Source organism: Oryx dammah, unplaced genomic scaffold (genome assembly GCF_014754425.2).
Source record: "Oryx dammah isolate SB20612 unplaced genomic scaffold, SCBI_Odam_1.1 HiC_scaffold_26, whole genome shotgun sequence".
Taxonomy (NCBI): domain Eukaryota; kingdom Metazoa; phylum Chordata; class Mammalia; order Artiodactyla; family Bovidae; genus Oryx; species Oryx dammah.
In genome coordinates, this window is record NW_024070210.1 from 30,637,631 (window position 1) to 30,664,662 (window position 27,032).

The following is a 27,032-nucleotide window of genomic DNA, read 5'->3' on the forward strand; positions in this document are numbered from 1 at the left end:
TGAAGCCTGGCTTGGAGAATTTTGAGCATTACTTTACTAGTGTGTGAAATGAGTGCAATTGTGCAGTAATTTGAGCATTCTTTGGCCTTACCTTTCTTTGGGGTTGGGACGAAAACTGACCTTGTCCAGTCCTGTGGCCACTGCTGAGTTTTCCAAATTTGCTGGCATATTGAGTGCAGCACTTTCACAGCATCATCTTTCAGGATTTGAAATAGCTCCACTGGAGTTCCGTCACCTCCACTAGCTTTGTTTGTAGTGATGCTTTCTAAGGCCCACTTGACTTCGCATTCCAGGATGTCTGGCTCTCGGTGAGTGATTATACCATCGTGATTATCTTGGTCGTGAAGATCTTTTTTGTACAGTTCTTCTGTGTATTCTTGCCACCTCTTCTTAATATCACCTGCTTCTGTTAGGTCCATACCATTTCTGTCCTTTATCGAGCCTGTCTTTGCATGAAATGTTCCCTTGGTATCTCTAATTTTCTTGAAGAGATCTCTAGTCTTTCCCATTCTGTTGTTTTCCTCTATTTCTTTGCATTGATCGCTGAGGAAGGCTTTCTTATCTCTTCTTGCTGTTCTTTGGAACTCTGCATTCAGTTGCTTATATCTTTCCTTTTCTCCTTGGCTTTTCACTTCTCTTCTTTTCACAGCTATTTGTAAGGCCTCCCCAGACAGCCATTTTGCTTTTTTGCATTTCTTTTCCATGGGGATGGTCTTGATCCCTGTCTCGTGTACAATGTCACGAACCTCTGTCCATAGTTCATCAGGCACTCTATCTATCAGATCTAGTCCCTTAAATCTATTTCTCACTTCTGCTGTATAATCATAAATTTAATCATATTTAAATGTAATAAAATATACATTTTAGTCCAAAGTAAAGAAGATTACAACCTGCACTGAAAATCTTAAAAGAAAAAAAGAAAATTTGTGAGTGACTCACCTTCACATTAGGCAGATAGATTAATCCACTGAATGAGGTAAGGTTATTGTTCTGTAGATTCACATTGCACACATTTCTAAATTGGTCAACTGGAATCAAATCCACAGTTCTGAATTGAGACAGAGTAAATACAGTTATAACTTTAATGGGCATATTATATTGGTGAAATCTCTCACATGTAACACCAGAGCCATTTTGAAAAATTTATCTGACAAATTCTATGAAAAATAATTGCCATAATATAAAATGTATGGATCAAATGATCAGATAAATACATTCTTTGTGTAAGAAAAACGACATAGAATTTCATTGACTGAAGAAATATGTCTATTACCACATAAACAGCACTATCATAAAAGACACATCCAATTTCTTTATAAATTCACATACGTGCTCATGAAAGCATAGTGAAGTTGATATGGTAATCCAAAAGATTTTCAGTTGTAAACTGTAGAGGATATATATGAAAGAGATTATTTCTGAAATGCCAGGAAGAGGTTTGGGATGGGAAAGAAAAGGAGAAAGGTAAGGTCTTTAAAACAGTTTTCTGTGTAATCTCCTGAAAACTTTTATGGCATTCCACCTTATAAGGATGTTTGGGTAATTTGTCAGAATGCTTGGTTCCTAGTTGATAGCTTTAAAACTGTTTTACCTTCGTTTGAGCTATGAAGAGCATAAAGCTAAATCACCTTGCTCTGATCCCTTCTTTTTTAAGACATACCAATTTATTTCATTTATTTCTTTTTTAAATTGAGGTATAGTTGATGTACAAATTTATATAAATTTCAGATGTACAATATAGTGATTCACAATTTTTAAAGATTATACTCCATTCACAGTTATTATAAAATATTGGCTATATTCCCTTTGCTGTATAATATATTCTTATAGCTTATTTATTTTATACAGACTATATGTAGCTCAGTGTCCTACCATATCTTGTTCCCCCCTTTCCTTTCCCCAATAACCACAGGTTTATTCTCTGTATCTGTGAGTCTTTTTTTGTTTTTGTTGTTATATTCACTAGTTTTATTTTTTAGATCACGTACAAGTGATATCATATAGTATTTGTCTTTCTTTGTCTGACTTATTTCACTTAGCGTGATACCCTCCACCTATGTTGCTGCCTGTTATCTTTTGTGGCTGAGTACTATTCCATTGTACAAATATATACTACATCTTATGTATAATCTATTTATGGCCTTTTAGGCTGCTTGCATATCTTGGCAATTGTAAATAATGCTGCTGTGAACATAGGGGAGCGTGTATTTTTTTAATTAGTATTTTTCTTTTTTTCCCAGATGAATGCCTAGGAATAGAATTGCTGGGTCATATGTTAGTTCTGTAAAAATGTCAACTCAGATCTTCTGCCCATGTTTAATCAGGGTTTTTTTTTTTTACATTGAATTGTATGAACTGTTTATATATTCTGGATATTAACTCCTTGTTGGTCATATAATTTGCAAATAATTTTACGCATTCAGTAGGTTGTCTTTTCATTTTGTTGATGGTTTCCTTTGCTGCACCAAAGCCTAACCACATCTTTAAAATCCTGAACTCTTAAGTTATAATTATAACATACTTTATCCATTAGTAAGTTGCTTATTCTTTCAACATGTTTTCATTAGTTATTTCCTAAGTGCAGACAATGTGTTTAGAAAGTCTACAAATATGAAAGACACTGTCCATGCACTGTCCATGCACTCAAGAAATGGGATACAGAAAAACTATAATAAAAAAAGGAAAACTGCCACAATACGATTAGGCACAACTGCATTTTAGGGAAAGAAAAACCTATTTGGGGAAGTCAGAAATGACTTCACTTGGGAGAAAGATCTTAAAATGAGACTTGGAGAATTTGGGGCATCTGTCAGACGGGAAAGAGTTCCTGGCAGTGAAACAGCTGCAAGCAAAGGCAGAAACATGAAACAGCATTTTGTGACTGAGATTAAGGAATAGAATATTTTAGAATTTCTGGAGTATAAAGAGCTATGGTGCAGTAAAGGTAATGATTACAAGAGATAAAAATGGACTAGTAATGAAAGGGCCTACCATGTCATACAAAGAGATTTAAAATTTTATTCTCTCTACAATGGAAAGCCACTGAAAGATGTTGAGAAGGGAAGTGATCTGATAAAACTTGCATTGTAGTAGGCAGTATGGATAATAATGGACTTGCAGGTAAGGTTATATGAGACAAAAAACAATAGTTTCTAAAATAGGTAATTCTCCAGTCTAGGACAATGGCAATGACTATGAAAAGAAGGTAGAGGGAACTATGTATGACACATACTTAAGACACAGACTCTGGAAAATGTAGTGATTAATTAAAAATGGAGGACAAAGGAGAGAGAGACGGCTTGGGCAACAACAGGAGAATGTTACTTCCTAGATGCTATCTAGGGAGCAAATATTCAAATGAGGAGCCCAGGTTAAGGCTAAATTAGGGGTTGATCATAAATTAAAACTACAGCTAAAGATATCTGCCTATGAAGAGTACAGAATAGAAAAAAGAAGAGAGAAGGATTTATTAACCATTATCATTATCTAACAATGATAACATTCATGAGAACAGCATCAGAGGAATGCTAACAGTGAAAGCCAGATAATGCTGGATTAGAGTGATACAATGTGAGGAGCAAAGATAGTATGTTCCCATTTAAAAAACTTGGTTATAAAATAAAATAGAAATATACAGTCTTAGAAAGAGCTCGATGACATTTTTAATCATAATGTGTGATAATAAAAGTTATTAATGCACTTCAAAGATGGTAAAGTTAATATGAGATTGTGAAGTAGGGTAGTTGATTTTCTGAATTACTGGCTATATTTGGATAAGATGTATAAATTATAAACCTTACAAAAATAATAATGACTACACATTTAATTATAATACCAAATTGCTATTGTTTAGTCATGTCTAAAACTTGCAACCTCATTGTCCTTGCAACTGCCAGGCTCCTCTGTGCATAGGACTTCCCAGGCAAGAATACTGGAGTGGGTCGCCATTTCCTACTCCAGGGGATATCCCCAACTCATGGATTGAACCCACATCTCCTGCTTGGCTAATGGATTCTTTACCACTGAGCTGCCAGGGAAGCCCTCACATATCAAACAGCATATAATAAAATGATTGTACCTGATGGATGATGAAGTCCAATTTAGTTCTTGCATTTGGGTGAAGTTTGGGTGTCCTTGTCGTTCAGCAATCATGTCAGAAGTAAGTCTGCCACCAAACAAATCTTTTGCACACTCAGTCTCGGGTGGTTCCTATATATGAGGATATTTAGAAAGTGATGTCCTCTCTTATGGATGATTGTGCTGTGCTTAGTCACTCAATTGTGTCCAACTCTTTGTGACCCCCAGAACTGCAGCACGTCAGGCTCCTCTGCCCGTGCAGTGCTTCAGGCAAGGATGCTGGAGCGGGCTGCCATGCCGTCCTCCAGGTGTACAGAGGACACACTGGCTTTCTACCTGGAGCCCTGTCTCACTCAGTGAAACTAAGCCACACCCGTGGGGCTCCCCAAGACAGGCGGACATGGTAGAGAGGTCTGACAGAATGTGGTCCACTGGAGAAGGGAATGGCAAACCACTTCAGTATTCTTGCCTTGAAAACCCCATGAACAGTGTGAAAAGGCAAAATGATAGGATACTGAAGGAGGAACTCCCCAAGTTGGTAGGTGCCCAATATGCTACTGGAGATCAGTGGAGAAATAACTCCAAAAAGAATGAAGGGTTGGAGCCAAAGCAAAAACAATACCCAGTTGTGGATGTGACTGGTGATAGAAGCAAAGTCTGACGCTGTAAAGAGCAATATTGCATAGGAACCTGGAATGTCAGGTCCATGAATCAAGGCAAATTGGAAGTGGTCAAACAGGAGATGGCAAGAGTGAACGTCGACATTCTAAGAATCAGCTAACTAAAATGGACTGGAATGGGTGGATTTAACTCAGATGACCATTATATCTACTACTGTGGGCAGAAATCCCTTAGAAAAAATGGAGTAGCCATCATGGTCAACAAAAGAGTCCAAAATGCAGTATTTGGATGAAATCTCAAAAACGACAGAATGATCTCTGTTCGTTTCCAAGGCAAACCATTCAATATCACAGTAATCCAAGCCTATGCCCCAACCAGTAATGCTGAAGAAGCTGAAGTTGAACAGTTCTATGAAGACCTACAAGACCTTTTAGAATTAACACCCAAAAAAGATGTCCTTTTCATTATAGGGGACTGGAATGCAAAAGTAGGAAGTCAAGAAACACCTGCAGTAACAGGCAAATTTGGCCTTGGAGTACAGAATGAAGCAGGGCAAAGGCTAATAGAATTTTGCCAAGAGAATGCACTGGTCATAACAAACACTCTCTTCCAACAACACAAAAGAAGATTCTACACATGGACATCACCAGATGGTCAACACCAAAATCAGATAGATTATATTCTTTGCAGCCAAAGGTGGAGAAGCTCTATACAGTCAGCAAAAACAAGACCGGGACCTGACTGTGGCTCAGATCATGAACTCCTTATTGCCAAATTCAGATTTAAATTGAAGAAAGTGGGGAAAACCACTAAACCATTCAGGTATGACCTAATTCAAATCCCTTATGATTATACAGTGGAAGTGAGAAATAGAAATACATTTAAGGGACTATATCTGATAGACAGAGTGCCTGATGAACTATGGACAGAGGTTCGTGACATTGTACAGGAGATCAGGACCATCCCCATGGAAAAGAGATACAAAAAAGAAAAATGGCTGTCTGAGGAGGCCTTACAAGTAGCTGTGAAAAGAAGAGAAGCAAAAAGCAAAGGAGAAAAGGAAAGATATAAGCATTTGAATGCAGAGTTCCAAAGAATAGCAAGAAGAGATAAGAAAGCCTTCTTCAGTGATCAATGCAAAGAAATAGAGGAAAACAACAGAATGGGAAAGACTAGAGATCTCTTCAAGAAAATTAGAGATACCAAGGGAATATTTCATGCAAATATGGGCTCGATAAAGGACAGAAATGGTATGGACCTAACAGAAGCAGAAGATATTAAGAAGAGGTCGCAAGAATACACAGAAGAACTGTACAAAAAAGATCTTCACGACCAAGATAATCACGATGCTATGATCACTCACCTAGAGCCAGACATCCTGGAATGCGAAGTCAAGTGGGCCTTAGAAAGCATTACTATGAACAGGAGGTGATGGAACTCCAGTGGAGCTATTTCAAATCCTGAAAGATGATGCTGTGAAAGTGCTGCACTCAATATGCCAGCAAATTTGGAAAACTCAGCAGTGGCCACAGGACTAGAAAAGGTCAGTTTTCATTCCAATCCCAAACAAAAGCAATGCCAAAGAATGCTCAAACTACCACACAATTGCACTCATCTCACACACTAGTAAAGTAATGCTCAAAATTCTCCAAGCCAGGCTTCAGCAATACGTGAACCGTGAACTTACAGATGTCCAAGCTGATTTTTGAAAAGGAAGAGGAACCAGAGATCAAATTGCCAACATCCAGTGGATCATCAAAAAAGCAAGAGAGTTCCAGAAAAATATCTATTTCTGCTTTATTGACTATGTCAAAACCTTTGACTGTGTGGATCACAATAAACTGTGGAGAATTCTGAAAGAGATGGGAATACCAGACCACCTAACCTGCCTCTTGAGAAACCTATGTGGAGGTCAGGAAGCAACAGTTAGAACTGGACATGGACCAACAGACTGGTTCCAAATAGGAAAAGGAGTATGTCAAGGCTGTATATTGTCACCCTGCTTATTTAACTTATGTGCAGAATATATCATGAGAAACGTTGAGCTGAAAGAAGCACAAGCTGGAATCATGACTGCCGGGAGAAATATCAATAACCTCAGATATGCAGATGACACCACTCTTATGGCAGAAAGTGAAGAGGAACTAAAAAGCCTCTTGATGAAAGTGGAAGAGGAGAGTGAAAAAGTTGGCTTAAAGCTCAACATTTAGAAAACTAAGATCATGGCATCTGATCCCATCACTTCATGGCAAATAGATGGGGAAACAGTGGAAACAGTGTCAGACTTTATTTTCGGGGGCTCCATATTCACTGCAGATGGTGATTGCAGCTATGAAATTAAAAGACTCTTACTCCTTGGAAGGAAAGTTATGACCAACCTAGATAGTATATTGAAAAGCAGAGATATTACTTTGCCAACAAAGGTCCATCTAGTCAAGGCTATGGTTTTTCCTGTGGTCATGTATGGATGTGAGTTGGACTGTGAAGAAAGCTGAGTGCCAAAGTACTGATGCTTTTGAACTGTGGTGTTGGAGAAGACTCTTGAGAGTCCCTTGGACTGCAAGGAGATCCAACCAGTCCATTCTGAAGGAGATTAGTCCTGGTTGTTCATTGGAAGGACTGATGCTGAAGCTGAAGCTCCAATACTTTGGCCACCTCATGCAAAGAGTTGACTCATTGGAAAAGACTCTGATGCTGGGAGAGATTGGGGGCAGGAGGAGAAGGGGATGACAGAGGATGAGATGGCTGGATGGCATCACCGACTTGATGGACATGAGTTTTAGTGAGCTCCGGGAGTTGGTGATGGACAGGGAGGCCTGGCGTGCTGTGATTCATGGGGTCGCAAAGAGTCAGACAAGACTGAAAGACTGAACTAAGCTGAACTGAAATGTCTTTAAATATTTGGTTCCAGGTCAAAATGGAGTTGACTCATTTCTCCCTATTTCATACTAAGTACAGCAACCCTCTGGCTATTACATATATAATACACATAGGAGACTGAAAGGTTCAGAGAAGAAGGCAGACCAGCTAGGGACCTTGGGATCTGAGGAATAACACTGTTGTGAGTTCTCTGGTGTGTTACTCTGATAATAATAAGAAACCTTCATCTACTGTTCCTGCTTGGCCATATGGTCAGGCAGGAGAACAATGAAAACCTGACCTGTTAAAATGATGTCCATATGGGGCACAGCCCTATGGAAATTGATGGGTATATTAAAGTAGGGCACGTTGATGCCCATCTGAACTTGCTTTCGATTTTGGAAGGTGATTGAAATTGACAAGCAGATAGGCCCATATGTTCACTTAAGGTGGCCACCTGGGTCTGTAAAATAGGTGGACACTGGGGGTCTACAGCAGTGCAGAGACAGGATGAATCTAGACATATTCCTCTTGCATCCTCTTAGGTACAAAATGCCAATCAGCACTGTTCCATCTGCCAGCGAAAGAGACAGAGACTGCAGATGGCTGTGTGGCAGATTTCCCTGTGGGAAGGCCCTGAACACAGCTGGCAAGTCAGACTGAGGCTGGTAGCCCTAGGGAGCTACAAATACATCCTGACAGGAATAGATACTGACCCTGGACTGGGATTTGCTTACCCAGCTTAAATGCGAATGCATATAGTGCTATAAAAGAGCTGGAACTGAAGATATGACACCCACTTAGACAGTTGATGGTTATTTCTTCAGACCAAGGAACATGCTTTACAGCCCACACTGTGCAACAATGGGCAGGAAAAGATCCTTTTCAGAGTAATAGTTTGATAGAGCACTGGAGTAGGCATTGGTTGTCCAAAACAGCGGGGGAGAGAATCATGACAGTCTGCGGCCTGGCTTACACGTCTCTCTGAGTGTGCTCACACTCAGTGAACATGAATGGAGCTAGAAGAGTGTCCCCGATGGATAGACGTCTGTTTTTCTGGTGGATCTGGGGGACAGGGGAAGGATGCTGATATGACTATGCCCTTCTTACTAAGGCAGGATGATGCTGGTAAAATCATTATTATACTTTTTCTTTCCTTCTTCCTCACATTACCTCAACTTTTTTTTTCCTACACGATGCATTGGTCACAGAACCACACCTGCAATTATAAGTGCTAGAAATAGGGATCATTTTTAAGCAAGAAACTATGCTTTTAAACATTTTGTCAGAATTCCTAAAGGCCTGATAGGGGTAGATTTTACCTTCACTCCATCTGGCAAAATTGGAATTAACAATGAATGTATCTGTATTTCCTGGTAGCAAAAATAGCCCACTAGTTTTGCACCTATTATCACCTCGCCCGATTTTAAGCGAGGTGGGCTGAGAGGAGGTATATGGTAGACTAGTATCACTGTCTGTAATCTAGACCAGCACAGTGGCCAAACCTAATGTCCCTTCCAGAGGTGGAAAAATATGGGTATAAATGGAAAGGATGGGGAAGGGAAGTTGTGGGTAAAGCAATTGAATGAATACATAATGTAATGAGGGAAATCCAGTATTATTTATATTACCTCAAAAGAGGCTAGAGCAAGAGTTGATATTGTCTCAGTTCAATTATAACAGATGCTTGAAAGGGTGAAGCTATGTTTTCTGAGACTACTCCTGTTTTAGGAAACTGACAAAAGTCTCCAATGGAAAGCTGTAAATCTGAGTAGCCTCACCCTGGGAGACATTTCCATGATTATGGACTGTATAACTGAATGGGATTATAGCAATATTCCAAAATCTTTTGAATTTATGATCATTTTGCTGTAAAAAGACAAGGGCATGAGTTATGATATTGTGATTTATAACAAGAAACATACATTTGGTCTTTGTCTACTGTTCCTGGCATATAGCTCCTAAAACCCTGTAATTTCCTGTATTCGAGCCATGTTGTTGTTCAGCCACTCAGTCATGTCTGGCTCTTTGCAACCCCATGGACTGCAGCATGCCAGGCTTCCCTGTCCTTCATCATCTCCTGGAGCTTGCTCAAACTCATGTCCATTGACTTAGTGATGCCATCCAACCATCTCATCCTCTCATTTCCTTCTTCTCCTGCCTTCAATCTTTCCCAGCATCAGGGTCTTTTCCAATGAGTCAGTTCTTTGCATCATGCAGCCAAAGCACTGAAGCTTCAGCTTCAGCTTCAGCATCAATCTTTCCAATGAATATTCAGGATTGATTTCCTAAAGGATTGACTGGTTTGATCTCCTTGCTGTCCAAGAGACTCTCAGGAGTCTTCTACAATACCATAGTTCAAAAGCATCAATTCTTTGGTGCTCAGCCTTCTTTATGCTCCAACTCTCACATCTGGGAATCTTTTATTATAATATTGTGGTTTTTGTTTTCGATTCCTGAAATAGCCCCAGAACCACCAGGTGAAAGGAGCGTGCTGCCATTCCTAACAAGCCTTTCAACCACACCTGAGTTTATTTTAACAAGATGACTTTTGGAAAATCCCTGAGAATGGGGACTGGTTGCCAGGAAAATCAACCATGATTAGAAAGTTGGAACTTCCAGTAACATTACCTTACATCCTGGTATGATTATATATCCATGAGCCCTGGAGACAGAGTGAGACTTAGCTGTCCATGCTTTACCATTAAAAAGTCATGTCACTTGGAATAAGGCATTTAAATTCTCTGGAGTTCTTTGTGTTCATTCACAAAATAAAGCCTTTGGATTATGTTATTTCTAAAGTCAATGTCTATTTACCTCTCAAACACTCTAGAATCATGCTGCTTTCTATCTCCTGCTACATCTACTTTTGGTGGCTTCTTTTCCTCTTTACATTTACTAAATGAAATTATTAAAAGCCTCACTTAGATTTACTTTCTCTACTGTCTTTCCTTAGTCAATGGTATATGCTTTTGGTTTTAACTAGGCAACTTTCTTTAAATTCCAAATTCCAAATCTAAACAAATGTAAATTAAGTGTCCATATCTGAAGTTAGTCCTGTGTTTTCAATCGCCTGTTTGCCATCTCCAATCAGATGATCCACTATTGTATAAAACTTAGTGTGTCCAACACTAATCATCTTATTCCTGAAACTACTTTTCTTCCTATAGTATTTCTGTTATGATATCTCTTACTGGCATAGACTCAAGCCTTACAGATCTCTTTTATTCTCTCCTTTCCTCATCTTTCAAATTTAATTGGTTGCCAAGTTCTGTCAATTCTTCCTAGTATTTCTACCTTTCAACTCTCCATTTATAATACTATTTCCCCTTGGTTCATTTCAGTTTCTCAGTACTTCATATCTAGATTAAGCTAATAGTCTCCTATTGGTTTTTTTGTCTATTGCTCTAAACACTGCTGTTAAATTTCCTAATATATAATTTTTAATTATGTTATTCTCCTACTCAAAAACTTCAATGCCTTCCCATTACCTCTCAATTAAAGTCTAGGTTATTCAGACTAATCTTCATGTCCCATTATCAATTCATATATTCTACCTCATCCTACAAAAATTTTGTGGACCTTACAGGAGGAACATATAATCAAATAGTAAAATGTAAATAATAGTGGAGATTGAGAATGATGTAAGTTAGAAGAGATCAAGTGCTGGGATAGGGAGAGAGACCACAAGTCCTACAGGGTTTCTGTTACTGAACCACAAATTTGGCTCTGAGCTTTAAGGTAGTCAATGTGAAAAGGAAAATAGTTAAATAATACTCATTGTCAGCGAGGAGAGCATAACTTTTCTTCAGGGTGAAATGTTTTTCCTACTCTTACTTCCAAAAGCACTTTCCAAGGTGGCCCTTCAGCTGAGGGCACAGAGAGATGGGAAGGATAATATTCTCAACAACACCCTGGCACGCATGCAGTACCAGTTTCGTGTGCCTGTTTTAGAAACAACCCTCAGTGAAAACCAACACCTAGACAAAACCCAGTATGCAACATTCTAGAGAACTGTTCATGTTTGGGGGAGAATATTTTTGATTCTTCATTCTGAGGAGGGTCCTGAAAAAAGCAAGGTTAGAATTAGTAATCTTATCAGAGTACCTCAAAGTCCCAAATAATCATAAACTGTCTCTCAATCTTCTAGAAACTTGAAGAGTTTTATTGTCTGACAGGTTCTAGGCAATGTTACACAGGGAACTTTCTATTCTCCACACATTTGTTGTGCGTGTATCCTATTACACGGAAATCAGAAGCCTTGAATGAACCTGCTTGTTACAGAATTCAAGTTTCCAAATATTGCTTTCATAGTCGATCCTTTGTTCTGTGTTATTTTTTAACACAGTACAAAAAGTTATTTTTCACTAGTACAGTTTACTTGTAATGTTGACATACCATTCATTGGTTCAAATATGTTTATCTTAAATCTTAACTGTATTTTTCCAGGTAATAGGAAGCAATTTTTAGGCCCAAGAAGATGGTAGGGCTCCAGGGCAGTTTTTCTATCCTGTCTCATAAAATTGTGCTCTTTATTTGTTAGGCACTGGACTCAGTGGGTGTAAATGTAAGCAGTATCTTCCCTTCTGTGTCACCTCATTTAGACAATTAAAAACTGGTCAAAGGAGAAAAAATTAAAACCCAGATCTAAAATGTGCTTTGGGGATCCAGATTTTAATAAGCATAGTAAGTTTACATACTAGTGATAAAGCAACATTCAAAATGACTATGACCTATGGATATATATTAATATGCAGTTTGGACCAAATGCTATGCATCAACAAAAAACTTACAATTGAGATTCCATCCAAAGCTTTCAGTTCTGGAAGATGAAATATTACAAACAACCGGTAGTTTTCTTGATTCCATACAATAACGTTTCCATACATGTCTAGAATAACCAGGTTGCATAAACCCTGCATAATAAAAATACATACATTTAATGTGATATACATATATACTCACTCTAACCAGTTTTTTCCCCTTAAGAGTTTAATCATCCATGAATTTTAATATTTGAATTACTCTATCATTCCATAGTGATTTCAGATCTTTGGAGTGTATTATTTATAGTACACTTTCAGACTATTAAAGTATAAGTTTGTGCAGTATTTCAGTGGTCTATACTATATGATCAGAATCACTTTTTGGAAACTGGTGCTAAATGTTATTACCCATGATAAAGACTTGTAAAGAACTTAGCAAAGTTTAAAACATATGCTATGTTTATGGAATAACAGTCTATTAAATAGCATGTGGCTATTATGTAGTATATGACTTCCCTGGTGGCTCAGATGATAAAGTGTCTTCCTTACAATGTGGGAGACCTGGGTTCGATCCCTGGGTCAGGAAGATCCTCTGGAAAAGGAAATGACAACCCACTCCAGTACTCTTGCCTGGAAAAATCCCATGGACGGAGGAGCCTGGTAGGCTACAGTCCACAGGGTCACAAAGAGTCGGATATGACTGAGCGACTTCACTTACTTACTTACTTACTTACTACATAGTATACAAATATGGGCTTCCCAGGTGGCTCAGTGGTAAAAGAATCCACCTGCCAATACAGCAGGCACAGGAGATGCCAGTTCGATCCCTGGGTGGAAGATCCCCAGAGGAGGAAATGGCAACCCACTCTGGTATTCTTGCCTGGAAAATCCCATGGACAGAGGAGTCTGGTGTGCTACAATCCATGGGGTCTCAAAGAACTGGACATGACTGAGCACATACATAAGCACATATACAAATATAATAGTGAGATGAAGCCATGAAAAAAACAGTCTTCTGATGAGGGTTAACACTGAAGTGCTTCTGCCTGGTAAGGGAGTAGCAGACTTCAATGTGCTTCCTTATTAGATAAGATATTTTGATGCACCTTTGTTGTGAAGGAAGGGCCCTGACATGAGGGGGTAAAACTACTTACTCTGTGTCTATAATGTAAAATGTTTATTATGTATCTATTGTTGATTAGGTTGACTCTACAGCTCTAGAAGTGGTTGTATTGGGGGAATATGATGAGGATAAGTTTGCAAGCAAGAAAAGATAGGAAATGGATGTAAGTTTTTGGTAGGAGATAAAGCCCTAGCAATGTAGTATCAGCAAAAGGAAAGAGGCCATTGGGAGTCTCAGTGGTAGGAAAAGACCTTTGAACTTTAGAAACTATGAAGTCCCACATTACATTTGAAGTAAATCCCTATTCTTTGTTGTAGTAAACTTCCATTTTATTAAAACCTCCAGTAAAACCTGTTATACAGTAGCCTCAATATAAGAGGTTTCCTGGGGAGAATTAAAGAAAGCAAAACTGGGCAAAGCTGACCAGAGAGGGTAGAAGCCATGAGAAAGAACCAGAAAGTAGTGAAAGATAATCAAGAACTGCTCTGAGAAGAGGAATTGTTAATGAATCTTATTCCCCAATCAGGTTAGGCGATCCTTGGAAATACTTAAGGAAGGCACAGTTAGAAGGAATGGAGATTGGGTTATTTTATTTGAGGACTAAAATATATTTCTGTGAAGCTATCAACTTGGGGACACTATCAACTATGGTTACACACTCATATGTTTGTATGTGTACACAAATTGAATGCAGATACATTTTAACAAACCTTGTTTTTCCTGATTTTTATTTTCTTCTTTACTTTTTTCTGTATTTTCCAAATTCTATATAGTGAGCATGTATTACTTTCATAGTATAAATAAATAAAATTTTTAGAAAAATAAAAACATTAGTGCCCCCAGATAGTCACCTTTAAATTGTAGATCTCCTGATTGAGAGCAATATAGTTATTGCTTACGTATAATTCAATTAGTGTAAAAGCTTTTTGTAAACCACTTAGTGAAGTGATCCTGTTGTTCTCAAGAGAAAGGGAATGCAGATGAAGCATGTTATCAAAAGTATGCTTTTCCAAACCAGTGAGGAGATTATTATTTATGCTGAGGCGGGTTAATTTAGTCAGCTTGGAAATGCCTAGAAAAATAAGCAAATTCAAAAAAAGATTCAGATAGCACTGAAAGGTTAATTTAAAAAATAAGCTGCTGGTTGTTTTACTGTTTCTCTTTTTCTAAGTTCAAGTTACTTGATAGATTTTATAGTATTGATCATCATTGTTTTTCCTTTTGTTAAAGAATATAATGTGCATTAAGTCCCAACTAATATATTAAATTCTAATTTTGGATTTCTAAGTAGACTCATTTTTCTTAGATGTTAAGGGAAAGCACTGTATAGGAATACTGAATTAAGCTTTCAAATAACCTTTTAATGATGTAATTAATTAAGGTTTTCATCATCACAATAATATAAAGCTCTACACAAAGCTTCAAGTATTCACCAACCCGTACTGTAAAACATTAAGGGTAAGGAACTAGAATACAATGCACTGGAAAGTATTCCTTACTGTGGCATCATTTGTAGTAAAAAAAAAAAAAAGAACTCTAATTCTACCTTTTTATGTTTAGAAATACTTTAAGACAGAAATGTTACCTCTCACTACAATCTAATCCCTATGTATTAATACAATATGTACTCTAGACACTTTGTAACTGTGGATAGGATGATGCAGTTGAAAGACAAGAACTCTGGAGTCAGAGTTGATTTCAAATGTAACACTACCAGATTTAGGACCACAGGTAAATTATGTAGAATTATGTAAACTCTGAGCCAAATTTTCTTCATCCATGAAATGAATATACCTAAATCTACTTCTAAGGGCTATGGAAGTAAATAGAGTGATATTTGAAAAGTATCAGTTATAGCTATTGGCAAATAAATAATGAATACTCAATAAATTTTATTCATGTACCTCTCTCACATCAGCCTTTATCATGGGACTATGAAATGCTGAAAGTAAATCAATCTGGGGCCAGGTAGGATGTACTGTCAAAGCAAAAATCCTTAAATTGGATATTAGGCCTATCTGTGTTTGGAAAAAAAAAAAAGATAAGTATCTGTTAAAGTTTAGTAGGGTAGCTATCTTTGAAAAGTGGGTATAGGGGAAAAGACAGGTTGAAGAATTCTTCCTTTCAATGAGCATATGGAGGGGAATAAAAAGGAAATGGGTTCTCAGTTGTATATAGAAAGCAAAATTTGCACCCTATTGTATGGGAGTGGAAGGCTAGTGATGGTTCTAAACGCAGATGCCTAAGCTAAACGTCTCTACACTCTTACTCAGCTGAAATCTATAGAAGAGAGGCCTGTGAATCTGTACATATATTTGATTAGTGGTGATTGCAGCCATGACATTAAAAGACGCTTATTCTTGGAAGGAAAGTTATGACCAACCTAGATAGCATATTTAATAATATGTAATAGCAGAGACATTACTTTGCCAACAAAGGTCTGTCTAATCAAGGCTACGGTTTTTCCAGTGGTCATGTATGGATGTGAAAGTTGGACTGTGAAGAAAGCTGAGCACCGAAGAATTGATGCTTTTGAAGTGTGGTGTTGGAGAAGACTCTTGAGAGTCCCTTGGACTGCAAGGACATCCAACCAGTTCATTCTAAAGGAGACCAGTCCTGGGTGTTCTTTGGAAGGAACGATGCTAAAGCTGAAACTCCAGTACTTTGGCCACCTGATGCGAAGAGTTGACTCATTGGAAAAGACTCTGAGGCTGGGAGGGATCGAGGGCAGGAGGAGAAGGGGACAACAGAGGATGAGATGGCTGGATGGCATCACCGACTCAATGGACGTGAGTTTGGGTGAACTCCAGGAGTTGGTGATGGACAGGGAGGCCTGGTGTGCTGCAATTCAGGGGGTCACAAAGAGTCGGACACAACTGAGCGACTGAACTGAACTGAACTAAGTGATTCCTATGATCAAGCACTTTTTTATAAACTATTGTTAATCACCATTACGATAAAGTATAATGAATGTTAAACATTCTGTTTTTAAGGATAATTAACACTTGTTTTGCATATGTAATTTTTTAAAGTAAAAATTTCTATTTTATGAAAAAGGTAGTACAGTTGAGTTCAGTCGCTCAGTCGTGTCCGACTCTTTGCGACCCCATGAATTGCAGTACTCCAGGCCTCCCTGTTCATCACCAACTCCCGGAGTTCACTCAAACTCACGTCCATCGAGTCGGTGATGCCATCCAGCCATCTCATCCTCTGTCGTCCCCTTCTCCTCCTGACCCCAGTCCCTCCCAGCATCAGAGTCTTTTCCAATGAGTCAACTCTTCGCATCAGGTGGCCAAAGTACTGGAGTTTCAGCTTTCGCATCAGTCCTTCCAGAGAACACCGAGGACTGATCTTTAGAATGAACTGGTTGGATGTCCTTGCAGTCCAAGGGACCCTCAAGAGTCTTCTCCAACACCACACTTCAAAAGCATCAATTCTTTGGCACTCAGCTTTCTTCACAGTCCAAATCTCACATCCATACATGACTACTGGAAAAACCATAGCCTTGAAAAAGGTAGTACACACACATGCTAAAAACAATTCAAAAGCAAATAAATTAAGTCTCTTTCCCAGGCTTTGGTTTTCAATTTTTACCTTCTCTCAATGACAACCCTGTTACCAAAATGCACATCTAGAAATATTCTATACCTAGATAAGTATGCTGATGTGTGTGTTTGTGTGTTTGTGTATGGCTACTTATCTTTTTCAAAAGTATACATCATTCATTCATTTATTAATATATATGCAATAGTATAGATCCTGACTACTGCCTAGTTTGTTACAAGATATGTTTGGTAAAAGATGGTGAACACTGGTTCAGAGATGGGAGGGAAGGCATAGGAAATGAAAGTCAGCTAGTTGGGCTCATTACATATAGTAACCACCACAGATCCCACTAAGAGGTGTTTAGAATACTCTGGGCTTAACAGGTAGCACTAGTGGTAAAGAACTTGCTGCCGATGCAGGAGACGTTAAGAGATACAGGTTCTAACCCCGGGTCAGGAGAATCCCCTGGAGGAGGGAAGGCATGACAACCCACTCCGGTATTCTTGCCTGGAGAATCCCATGGACAGAGGAGCCTGTCGGGCTACGGTTTATAGGGTCACAAAAAGTTGGACATGGCTGAAGTGACTTAGAATATTCTACTTCAAACCTTCTTGGGACTTCTTGGAAGATCTTCCTCTTCAGAAATTCCTTCATTAGTGTTACTCACTTTTGACTCTTCTTAATTAGACATTCATATTTTAAGACTCTAGGATTATCTAACATCTTACCTTCTATCTTTGAGATGCAGTTTCCATCTAATGTGAGCTCTTCCAAGTTAACACAAGATTCCAAGCCTTCCATTTTAGTGAGATTATTGTTGCTGAATGAAGCCCATTTCAAATTTTCCAATTTTTCTAAATTTGTGATTTCAAAAAGATGTTGCCCATCTAAATTTAAGGCAGTTATCTGTAGAATGATTCACTTTATATGTTATTTCTGAATCATATCAAAATTCACTGTTATAAGATAAAAAAGCTAATGAAATAATTCAAATGTGGTAACATCAAAAAAAATTCCTTTAGGAACTAAAGACATGGCAAAGCTCTTAATTTACAGAAAAGTAAAATTTTGATTATTTTTTGAGATTATAACTCAAAGAGGGACTTACATGGTTTTGTAGAAACTGAGCTATGCCAGTCAGCTTCCCAGTAGTGAAGGACTTGTCTCAGCTGCTGGGAGCGCTACTGGCAGAAAGCCTTCAACTGTCAGTCCCTGCAGGGACAGCATCAGCTGCAGAGAGCAGCCTTGCTCAAGGTCATGCCCCTGCCCAGTTGGCACCTACCCAATGATGAAGGGAAAGAAGGGCCTGGCCTTCTCAGCCCAACTTAAGACAGATTTAAAGGGCCACTGTAATTCCAGAACTGCCCACAGGGTCAGCTAAGACTATAACTGAGCCAGCATCACAGCTAAATATCTCTGTATCCTGTAATAAAAACAATGGCACTAACATCTTCCATTTTCAAGGGTCAGATTCTCTTAACTCAGTTTCTACCTTTGGCAAGAGGTTACATGCTGCTTTATGAAGCAAGAAGCTGCAGCGTTCCATAACATTTTTCCTTAGCTTTGGGTGAATTCTGACTAGTTCCCCTATTCCCTTGCCAGGATTCCTGATTCTTTTTACCTTACCATGCAAACTTTTGACTTGGTCTCTGGCTCTGAGCTTTAAAGTCCTCTTGTTTATTTTGATATATTATCAGAATCTACCCATTGGTTTTGTAGTGTACCTTTATCCTAAATTCCTGTGCTACAGTGACCACTGTTGAGGTCTCAGTTCAGTTCAGTTCAGTCACTCAGTTCGTGTCCGACTTTTTGTGACCCCACGGACTGCAGCACGCCAGGCTTCCCTGTCCATCATCAACTCCCAGAGCTTGCTCAAACTCATGTCCATCATGTTGGTGATGCCATCTAACCATCTCATCCTCTGTTTTCCCCTTCTTCTCCTGCCTTCAATCTTTCCCAGCTTCAGGGTCTTTTCTAACAAGTCAGTTCTTTGCATTAAGTGGCCGAAGTATTGGAGTTTCAGCTTCAGTATCAGTCCTTCCAATGAATATTCAGGACTGATTTCCTTTAGGACTGACTCGTTGGATCTCCTTGCAGTCCAAGGGACTCTCAAGAGTCTTCTCCAACACCACACTTCAAAAGCATCAATTCTTTGGTGCTCAGCTTTCTTTACAGTCCAACTCTCACATCCATACATGACTACTGGAAAAACCATAGTTTGACTAGATGGACCTTTGTCGGCAAAGTGATTTCTCTGTTATTTAATATGCTTTCTAGGTTGGTCATAGCTTTTCTTCCAAGGAACAAGTGTCTTTTAATTTCATGGCTGCAATCACCATCTGCAGTGATTTTGGAGCCCAAGAAAATTAAATCTTGTACTGTTTCCATTGTTTCCCCATCTATTTGCCATGAAGTGATGGGACCAGATGCCATGATCTTAGTTTTTTGAATGTTGAGTTTTAAGCCATCTTTTTCACTCTCCTCTTTCTCTTTGATCAAGAGGTTCTTTAGTTCCTTCCTCTTTGCTTTCTGCCATAAGGGTGGTGTCATCTACATATCTGAAGTTATTGATATTTCTCCTGGCAATCTTGATTCCAACTTGTTCTTCATTCAGCCCAACATTTCACATGATGCAGTCTGCATACAAGTGAAATTACAGCCTTGACGTACTCCTTTCCCAATTTGGAATCAGTCGGTTGTTCCATATCCAGTTCTAACTGTTGCTTCCTGACCTGCATACAGATTTCTCAGGAGGCAGGTCAGGTGGTCTGGTATTCCCATCTCTTTAAGAATTTTTCACAGAAAGGCTTTGGCATAGTCAATAAAGCAAAAGTAGATGTTTTCCTTGGACTCTCTAGCTTTTTCTATGACCCAATAGATGTTGGCAATTCGATCTCTGGTTCCTCTGCCTTTTCCAAATCCAGTTGAACATCTGGAACATTGAGGTCTAGCCCCGATGTCTAGCCCTGTGAAACAGCTAGTCACAACTTGGCTTCTCTTTCAATTTTAATTTGTCTCTCCTAGTTTTCTGCCCATTACCTATCTGTACCCTCTTTATGACATAAAGGGCAAAGCTGATTAAAATCAACTGAACTTAAGATTTTACATTAAGTTTAATAGAATTGCTTTTACCTTCGAGTACCAATTTCCACTCATATGTGAATGTGGTCCTAACTTTGAAGTCTGTGTCAGAATTTTGGCAGAAGGCCATATGCTGAGAATCCGTGGTCTCTCTTCTTTAGTACTAGAATGCCGTAAGAGAGAGAACTAATAAGACAAAAAAAACACATGATGAATAAGGAAATATTATGGAAAGGTCCATTTATATATAGTTAAAAGAACTGTCTCTTAGATGGCTGGCCCAATGAATAATTTTAAAATATGACATTTTCTATGTCTTAAAGTGTTTTCAGTAACTTGATATACTTTAAATCATATATCTCACTCATTTTTTGTTTTATCAGTCATTTAACCATAATAAAATAATATTTATAAAACTGTGAAAGGATTATTATAATACAAACACCATGTAATTCATCCATGAAACCAGTTTAAGAGCTAGAATATTTCTACTACCCTAGAAGCTCCCTGTGTGTCCCATCCTAATCTTTTTGCTCTGCTGTTCAGAAGCCATCACTCATCTCAAGTGAATCAATCAATCCTCTTAAGAAGCAATCAAATAATCTCAAAATCTGTATCTACCATTACTTGTTTTCTTTATAGACCTATGTTTATATCCATAAATAAAATATTAGTTAGTATTACACATATTTGAACTTTGTGAAAATTGAATAATGTTTGTATTCTTCTGTAACTTGCTTTTTTGCTCAACATTGTATCTATGAGATTCATCTACACTTCTGCCTGTAGCTGTAGTTTATTCACATGTCATTGTTATATAGTATTTAATTATCAAAGTCAATGAACACTGAGCTGATTTCAGAGTTTTTTTTGCTATTATAAACACTGCTGTTATGAATATTCTTGTGCATGACTCTTGGTACACATATGCAAGAGTATCATTGGAGTATATAACTTGCTGGGTTTAGGGTATGTATATATTCAGCTTTACTAGATAGGATCAATTTGTTTTCCAAAGTGGTTACACCAATTGTAATCACTTTTACTTCAAATCTTTGCTAAAACTTGGTATTGTCAAGAGTTTTTCAATAGTGGCCATAAATTGGTAGATTATTAAAGTTTTAATGTTTATTTTCTTGAGTATTAATATGGTAGAGCCTTTTTTCCCTAAGTTGTTTGGCTGTTCTGATTTCCTCTCCAGTGAAGTATCTGTTTAAATCTTTTGCTCTTTTTTCTGTTTGATTGGTTGTCTTTTTCCTAATATATTTTGGATATATAAAGAATTTTGTCTAATTTTATCTACTTTTGTCAATTAGATATGTTGCAAATTTCTTTTCCCAGTATATAGCTTGTCTTTTGACTTTCTACCCTTTGAGGATTAGATGTATTAATTTTAAGATAGACAAATCCAATCTTTTATAGTTTATGATCTTTATTTCTTACATAATAAATTCTTCCCTAATTCAAGGTTATAATGATAATTTCTGATCTTTTCTTCTAAAATATTTTGGTTTTGCTTTTTGCAGTTGAAACCTTAATGCACTTATCCCAGCACCTTTTATTGACTAGACTCCCTAATCTATACTGTCAGCTCTGTGATTTATCACTTTTCCACGTAGGTGTGGGTCTACACTGGGTCTTTATATTCTGTTGTGTTGGTCTATTTGTCTAACTCTGCCAAATCCACACTGTCTTACAGGATTTTAGCAAGTTTTGATTTCTGGTAGGGTCAATCCCCAAGTCTTCTTTAGGAGTCAATGATATTTTGATCAACAAAAAAGTTTCTTTCTTCACTTTAAACAGATCCAAAATTAAACATTACATTAAGGAATTAACATTCAAATATTCTACAGAAAGTAAATACCTAGATAACTAGAGTGGAGATATTAAGGATATTGAAGCAACTTTAGTTAAAGTAGCATTCTTAATCTGGATAATATAAGTATTTCCCCTTCCCCAAGTTAATAGGTTTTGTTTTTTTCAGCCAGACACATATAATATCAATAATAGGTAATAATAAGTCACTAAATGCTTTCTCAAGGTCTCTAGGCTTACCTTATCCACAGAAAGTTGCTTATTTTCATGTAGGCTCTAGAAAGGACTCTGGAGAGTTCAAGTTGACTAGGAAAAAAACAGTTACCCTAGAGGCATTTTTGAGGTAGTGTCCAGGGATGAGAATCCATAAAACTACTTGGTATTTAAATAGGATACATTTAAGCAGAAAAAAAATTTTCAAGTGATATGATTGTTATAGCTGAACTTTTTTATTAGCATGCTAAAGGAGAATACAAAATCTCAATAATGAAATAAGAGTATAGGAAATATTATTTGTATATTCTAAATAGAACAAGAAATATTAAACAGTGAAAGCCAACCTGAGTAATCTTTGTTCCAGAAATAAATTTCATAGCTGCTGTTGCTTCTTCTTCAGAAATGAGGACTCCATCTAAATGAGTAAGAGTCTTTAATCTGCCAATAACACTCAGCCTTAATGTGGCTGGCTTGGGAAAAATAATAAAAGTTAATTTTTACAAAATATTACATAGTGTTATGACATGGAAAGGAGTTTTTCTTCATTCCTTCTCACATAATTCAAATTATGCACCTCCTACTTTATTATATATGTCTAAAAATAAAGGCTTAACTTAATTCTTTAAATAATAGTTGATATTAAATTATATTTAAGAATTAATCTGTTTTGTTTGAAGCTGGATACTTCTACTGTTGTGAAGGGAGGAAATCCCACTAGCTGTTGACAAGTGACAGTGATGAAAAGTGTTCAAAGAACAGCAGTGCCTCCTGTTTATCGAGATCAGCAGTTAGCTACTCAGCCAATTGGGTGAGCCAATACAGATCTTCAGCTCTTGTCATTTAATTTGGCAGCATGGTTATAGCTCTACTATGATCAATCAGGAAGTCTGATTTGGCAAAAGAAAAATATGCTTCAATTTTATGGAGTGAAAAAGGAGAAATACAACAGTATAAACACAGTAACATGGCCAATGGAATAGAAACAATCATGCTTTAATCCCTTTTTAAAATGTTGAACACAGTCTATATACATTTTTGAAAAGCAAGAAAAGATGCATTCTTGAAATTATAAACTTGGGGCTTATTTTAAATACTTGGAGATACTCTTCAATATAATCATTGAATATTGAAATTTCTTAGCATGAATCTACATATGTTTGTGATGAGAAAAAACAGTGCTCAAATTTCCTTTTATAACAGAACATAAATAAGACTTTATAATTTAGGCTTATTGGAGAATGTGACAAACTTGTTCCCCCTTTAATAGTATGTTTCTCTCACAGTATAGTATTCTGTTATTCTTGGTTCCTATGCCTCACTACAGTAGGATTCTAGCACACTGAGCTATATATACTACATTATAAAATTTCTCTAAAGGTTTTCAAATGGCAATGACATCTGATACTTTTAAGACCACAATACTCTCAAACTATTAGAGGCTGCAAAAAAATCTGATGTGAAATTAAAAACTTTTCTATAATAACATTTGATTCACTTGCTCGATACATTATATTCAACTTACAAAATACTTCAGGGAATTCTACTGAGACAAAGACAGTTTGCCTGCTTCTGGGTATTATTGAATGATAGTGAGAAAACAGCTTTGAAATAAAAGTGATTGTTTGCTTTTTTATAAACATGTCTGTTACATACCTTTTGCCATGGATTATGTCGAATATCAAGAGTGAGAAGGCTTGTGGTATGTTTGCATAACATATTTATTTCATCGCCAGATTTTTTCAATTGATTCCAGCTCAAGTCTAAGTGCTTAAGTTTCATCAGACCTCTAAATCCTTCAAGGGTTATCACATGGTTATGACTTGCATCCAAATATTCAAGGTTATACTGCAACACATACAAATAGAAGTGATGCTAGAAGGATCATGGTTTGTATTTACACAGTTCTTTTTTTCTCTCTCTGATTCTTTAAGTACTTTACATGCTTTTTGGTAATCCTTACAGAAAACCTAAACAGTAGCCTATACTGCAGTAATGGCATCAAAGTACCTATTTTCCTATTAATAAAGAGCTACATTATATTTTATTTTAGTAATTTTCTCTTACTGCTCTCTTCACCCTTGTAACATAGAGTGGCAGTATGTGTTTTTACAGATGAGACAACAAAGAAAAACTAACAAGAAAATTTGTCCCCAACGAAGAATTACACTTCTTATACCTAGGCTTCTGGTTTAAACTCATGGCCTAGTTTAAAAAGGTTCATCTTCAGAAGCAGAAACTAAACCTGTTATATTCTATAATTTCCTTTTTTAAAAGGACAGGATTTTTCAATAATAATTTTTAAAAAAATATTAAAGTAACACATTCTTGTTGGAGGTCTGGGAAATACAGTAAATAAATTAAAAAAAATAGAAAGCATATATAATTCTGTTGCTCAGAAAGAACCACTGAAAACATTTTTTATTATATGCTCATATATTTTTCTTATATGAAACAAATGTATTACTCTATTATATAGAATTTTATTCCCTTCTAACATGTTCACACATTATTAAATATTATTCAAAATGATTTTTCATGATTGCATAGTATTCTAATATATACATTATTAGACTTTTAAAAACATTTTGCTATGGACATTTATATGACTTCTAATTGTTGGCAACACTGCAACAAATGTCCATGTTCATAATACTTTAACCAAGAATATTTTCTCAGGAAAGGTTTTTAGAAGTAAGATTAATGGTTTTTAAGGATTTCTATATTGTTAAGACTCGATAAATATTGCCAAATAGTTTTAAGGAAGTTTGTATCAGTTTTTTCTTCCAACAATAGGATTTGAGAATGCTCATTCCTTAAATATCCACCAACCTACCTGCCTTATTTTAATTTACATTATTACCAGTGAAGTTGCACACCTTTTCCATGTTTGAGATCCCATGGACTGTATCCCAATAGGCTCCTCTGTCCATGGGATTTCCCAGGCAAGAATACTGGAGTGGGTGCCATTTCCTTCTCCAGGGGATTTTCCTGACCCAGGGGTTGAACCTGCATCTCTCACATTGCAGGCAGACGCTTTACTGTATGAGCCACCAGGAAAGCCTGTATCTATACTAGCTATATTTTTGCTTGTTGTCTTTCTCATCTTTGGCCATTTATATATTCAGATCTTTATTTTACTTAACTTGTAAGAAATCTTTAAAACAATTTGCTACTTCTATTCAGTGCAAACAAAATTTTCTTTTAAAGTATATACTAACTCAGACCCAGAACCAGAAAGTGATAAAGAAAAGATAAAGAAAATATTTTGCAACATATTTATTAAAAAATAATATTATAAATTAAAAATAAATTTGATTTCTTTATAACTTAAAAAATTATTTGAATTCACCATAGAATTAGTTAATGCTATATAATGCATAGCTCATATTGTTATAATAGCACCTATTACAATGACTCAGGTTTCAAGAGTTGAGTGTTCAGATCATTAAAATCTAAAAAGTTTCTGGAAATTAAATAGTGTTACTGACTTTTATTATAAGTAAGCACAGTAAAAAAATCCTATAATTTACTATCATTATAATTTTTTTTAATTTAGAGAATACTTTATTAGTTTCTGTAATCAAACCCATGTAGATAAGACCTTACATATTTAATACAGTGTGTTACCCCTGTACAAATGGAAAAAATTGTTTAACGTTTCTAGACCAATATGGCTGTTAATTTCTGTACAATGCCAACCCAACACGGTACAACTGGGATACTTTTTCCAAAGTTGACAGCACAGCTAAAGTTTCCAAAAATTCAAATTATATATATATATGTATATATATATATAGATTTAGTTGGAGAAGACTCTTGAGAGTCCCTTGGATTGCAAGGAGATCCAACCAGTCCATTCTGAAGGAGATCAACCCTGGGATTTCTTTGGAAGGAATGATGCTAAAGCTGAAACTCCAGTACTTTGGCCACCTCATGCAAAGTCTGGAAAAGACTTTGATGCTGGGAGGGATTGGGGGCAGGAGAAGAAGGGGACGACCGAGGATGAGATGGCTGGATGGCATCACTGACTCAATGGACGTGAGTCTGAGTGAACTCCGGGAGTTGCTGATGGACAGGGAGGCCTGGCGTGCTGCGATTCATGGGGTCACAAAGAGTCGGACACGACTGAGTGAATGAACTGAACTGAATTGATTTATATAAAAAGACCAATAACAGTATGTTATGCATCAATAGCAGCAACAGCTTTTCCAAGTTCTGCAGTCATCTGAACAAAATTATAGAGATATCCAGCACACTCCATTAAAAAAAAAAAGTAAAAAAACAAAACCTTATATCTATATATCTTTAAGATGGTATAGATGAGGTCATTATTACAAAAATAATTTATCCATTAAATTAATAATTTTATTTTACTTATATAATTTCAAAAACAGCAAAGTTCTGTTACTGTTGTGGTACCTGGCACCATTTTTTTTTTTAATTACGTTTCTCAATCATCATCTGGCAAGAAAACATTCTAGAATAACATCATTAAAAACAGATCTGATAAAGCACGGTCACTACTACATATCATAAAGCAGGTACAAGATATTTTACATTCACAGAGGTATGATACAGTACTGTCCTACATCTATAATAGTAGAGGATATAATTAAAAAGGCATTATTTGAGACTTGATTCTACTTTTCCAGCAGAGGGCCCAACGGATGGTTATGACACAGCTCTGGTAGAGAAATGCACCTTCTTAGATAGGATTTCCTTTCTTTATTGGCATAGTTCTAGGTACTCACTGCTCTTCATGAACATCAGCTAAAAACCGTTTAAAAAAAATAAACAAAAACCAACCTCTTGATGAAAGTGAAAGTGGGGAGTGAAAAAGTTGGCTTAAAGCTCAACATTCAGAAAACGAAGATCATGGCATCTGGTCCCATCACTTCATAGCAAATAGATGGGGAAACAGTGGAAAC

The 27,032-nt window shown here is 36.9% G+C and overlaps 1 protein-coding gene across 1 annotated transcript in view; it reads right to left on the reverse strand.

The window, feature by feature from the left end:
* LRRC9 (leucine rich repeat containing 9) overlaps positions 1-27,032 on the reverse strand; it is a 118,492-nt gene that overhangs the window by 32,048 nt on the left and 59,412 nt on the right. The window contains exons 18-25 of the mRNA XM_040226333.1: positions 23,758-23,949; positions 22,449-22,574; positions 20,125-20,259; positions 17,721-17,898; positions 14,298-14,518; positions 12,351-12,473; positions 4,079-4,209; positions 940-1,048 (exon numbers count right to left, since the gene is read on the reverse strand). Coding sequence (XP_040082267.1) covers positions 940-1,048; positions 4,079-4,209; positions 12,351-12,473; positions 14,298-14,518; positions 17,721-17,898; positions 20,125-20,259; positions 22,449-22,574; positions 23,758-23,949 — 1,215 coding nt within the window. The remainder of the gene's footprint in view (positions 1-939; positions 1,049-4,078; positions 4,210-12,350; positions 12,474-14,297; positions 14,519-17,720; positions 17,899-20,124; positions 20,260-22,448; positions 22,575-23,757; positions 23,950-27,032) is intronic.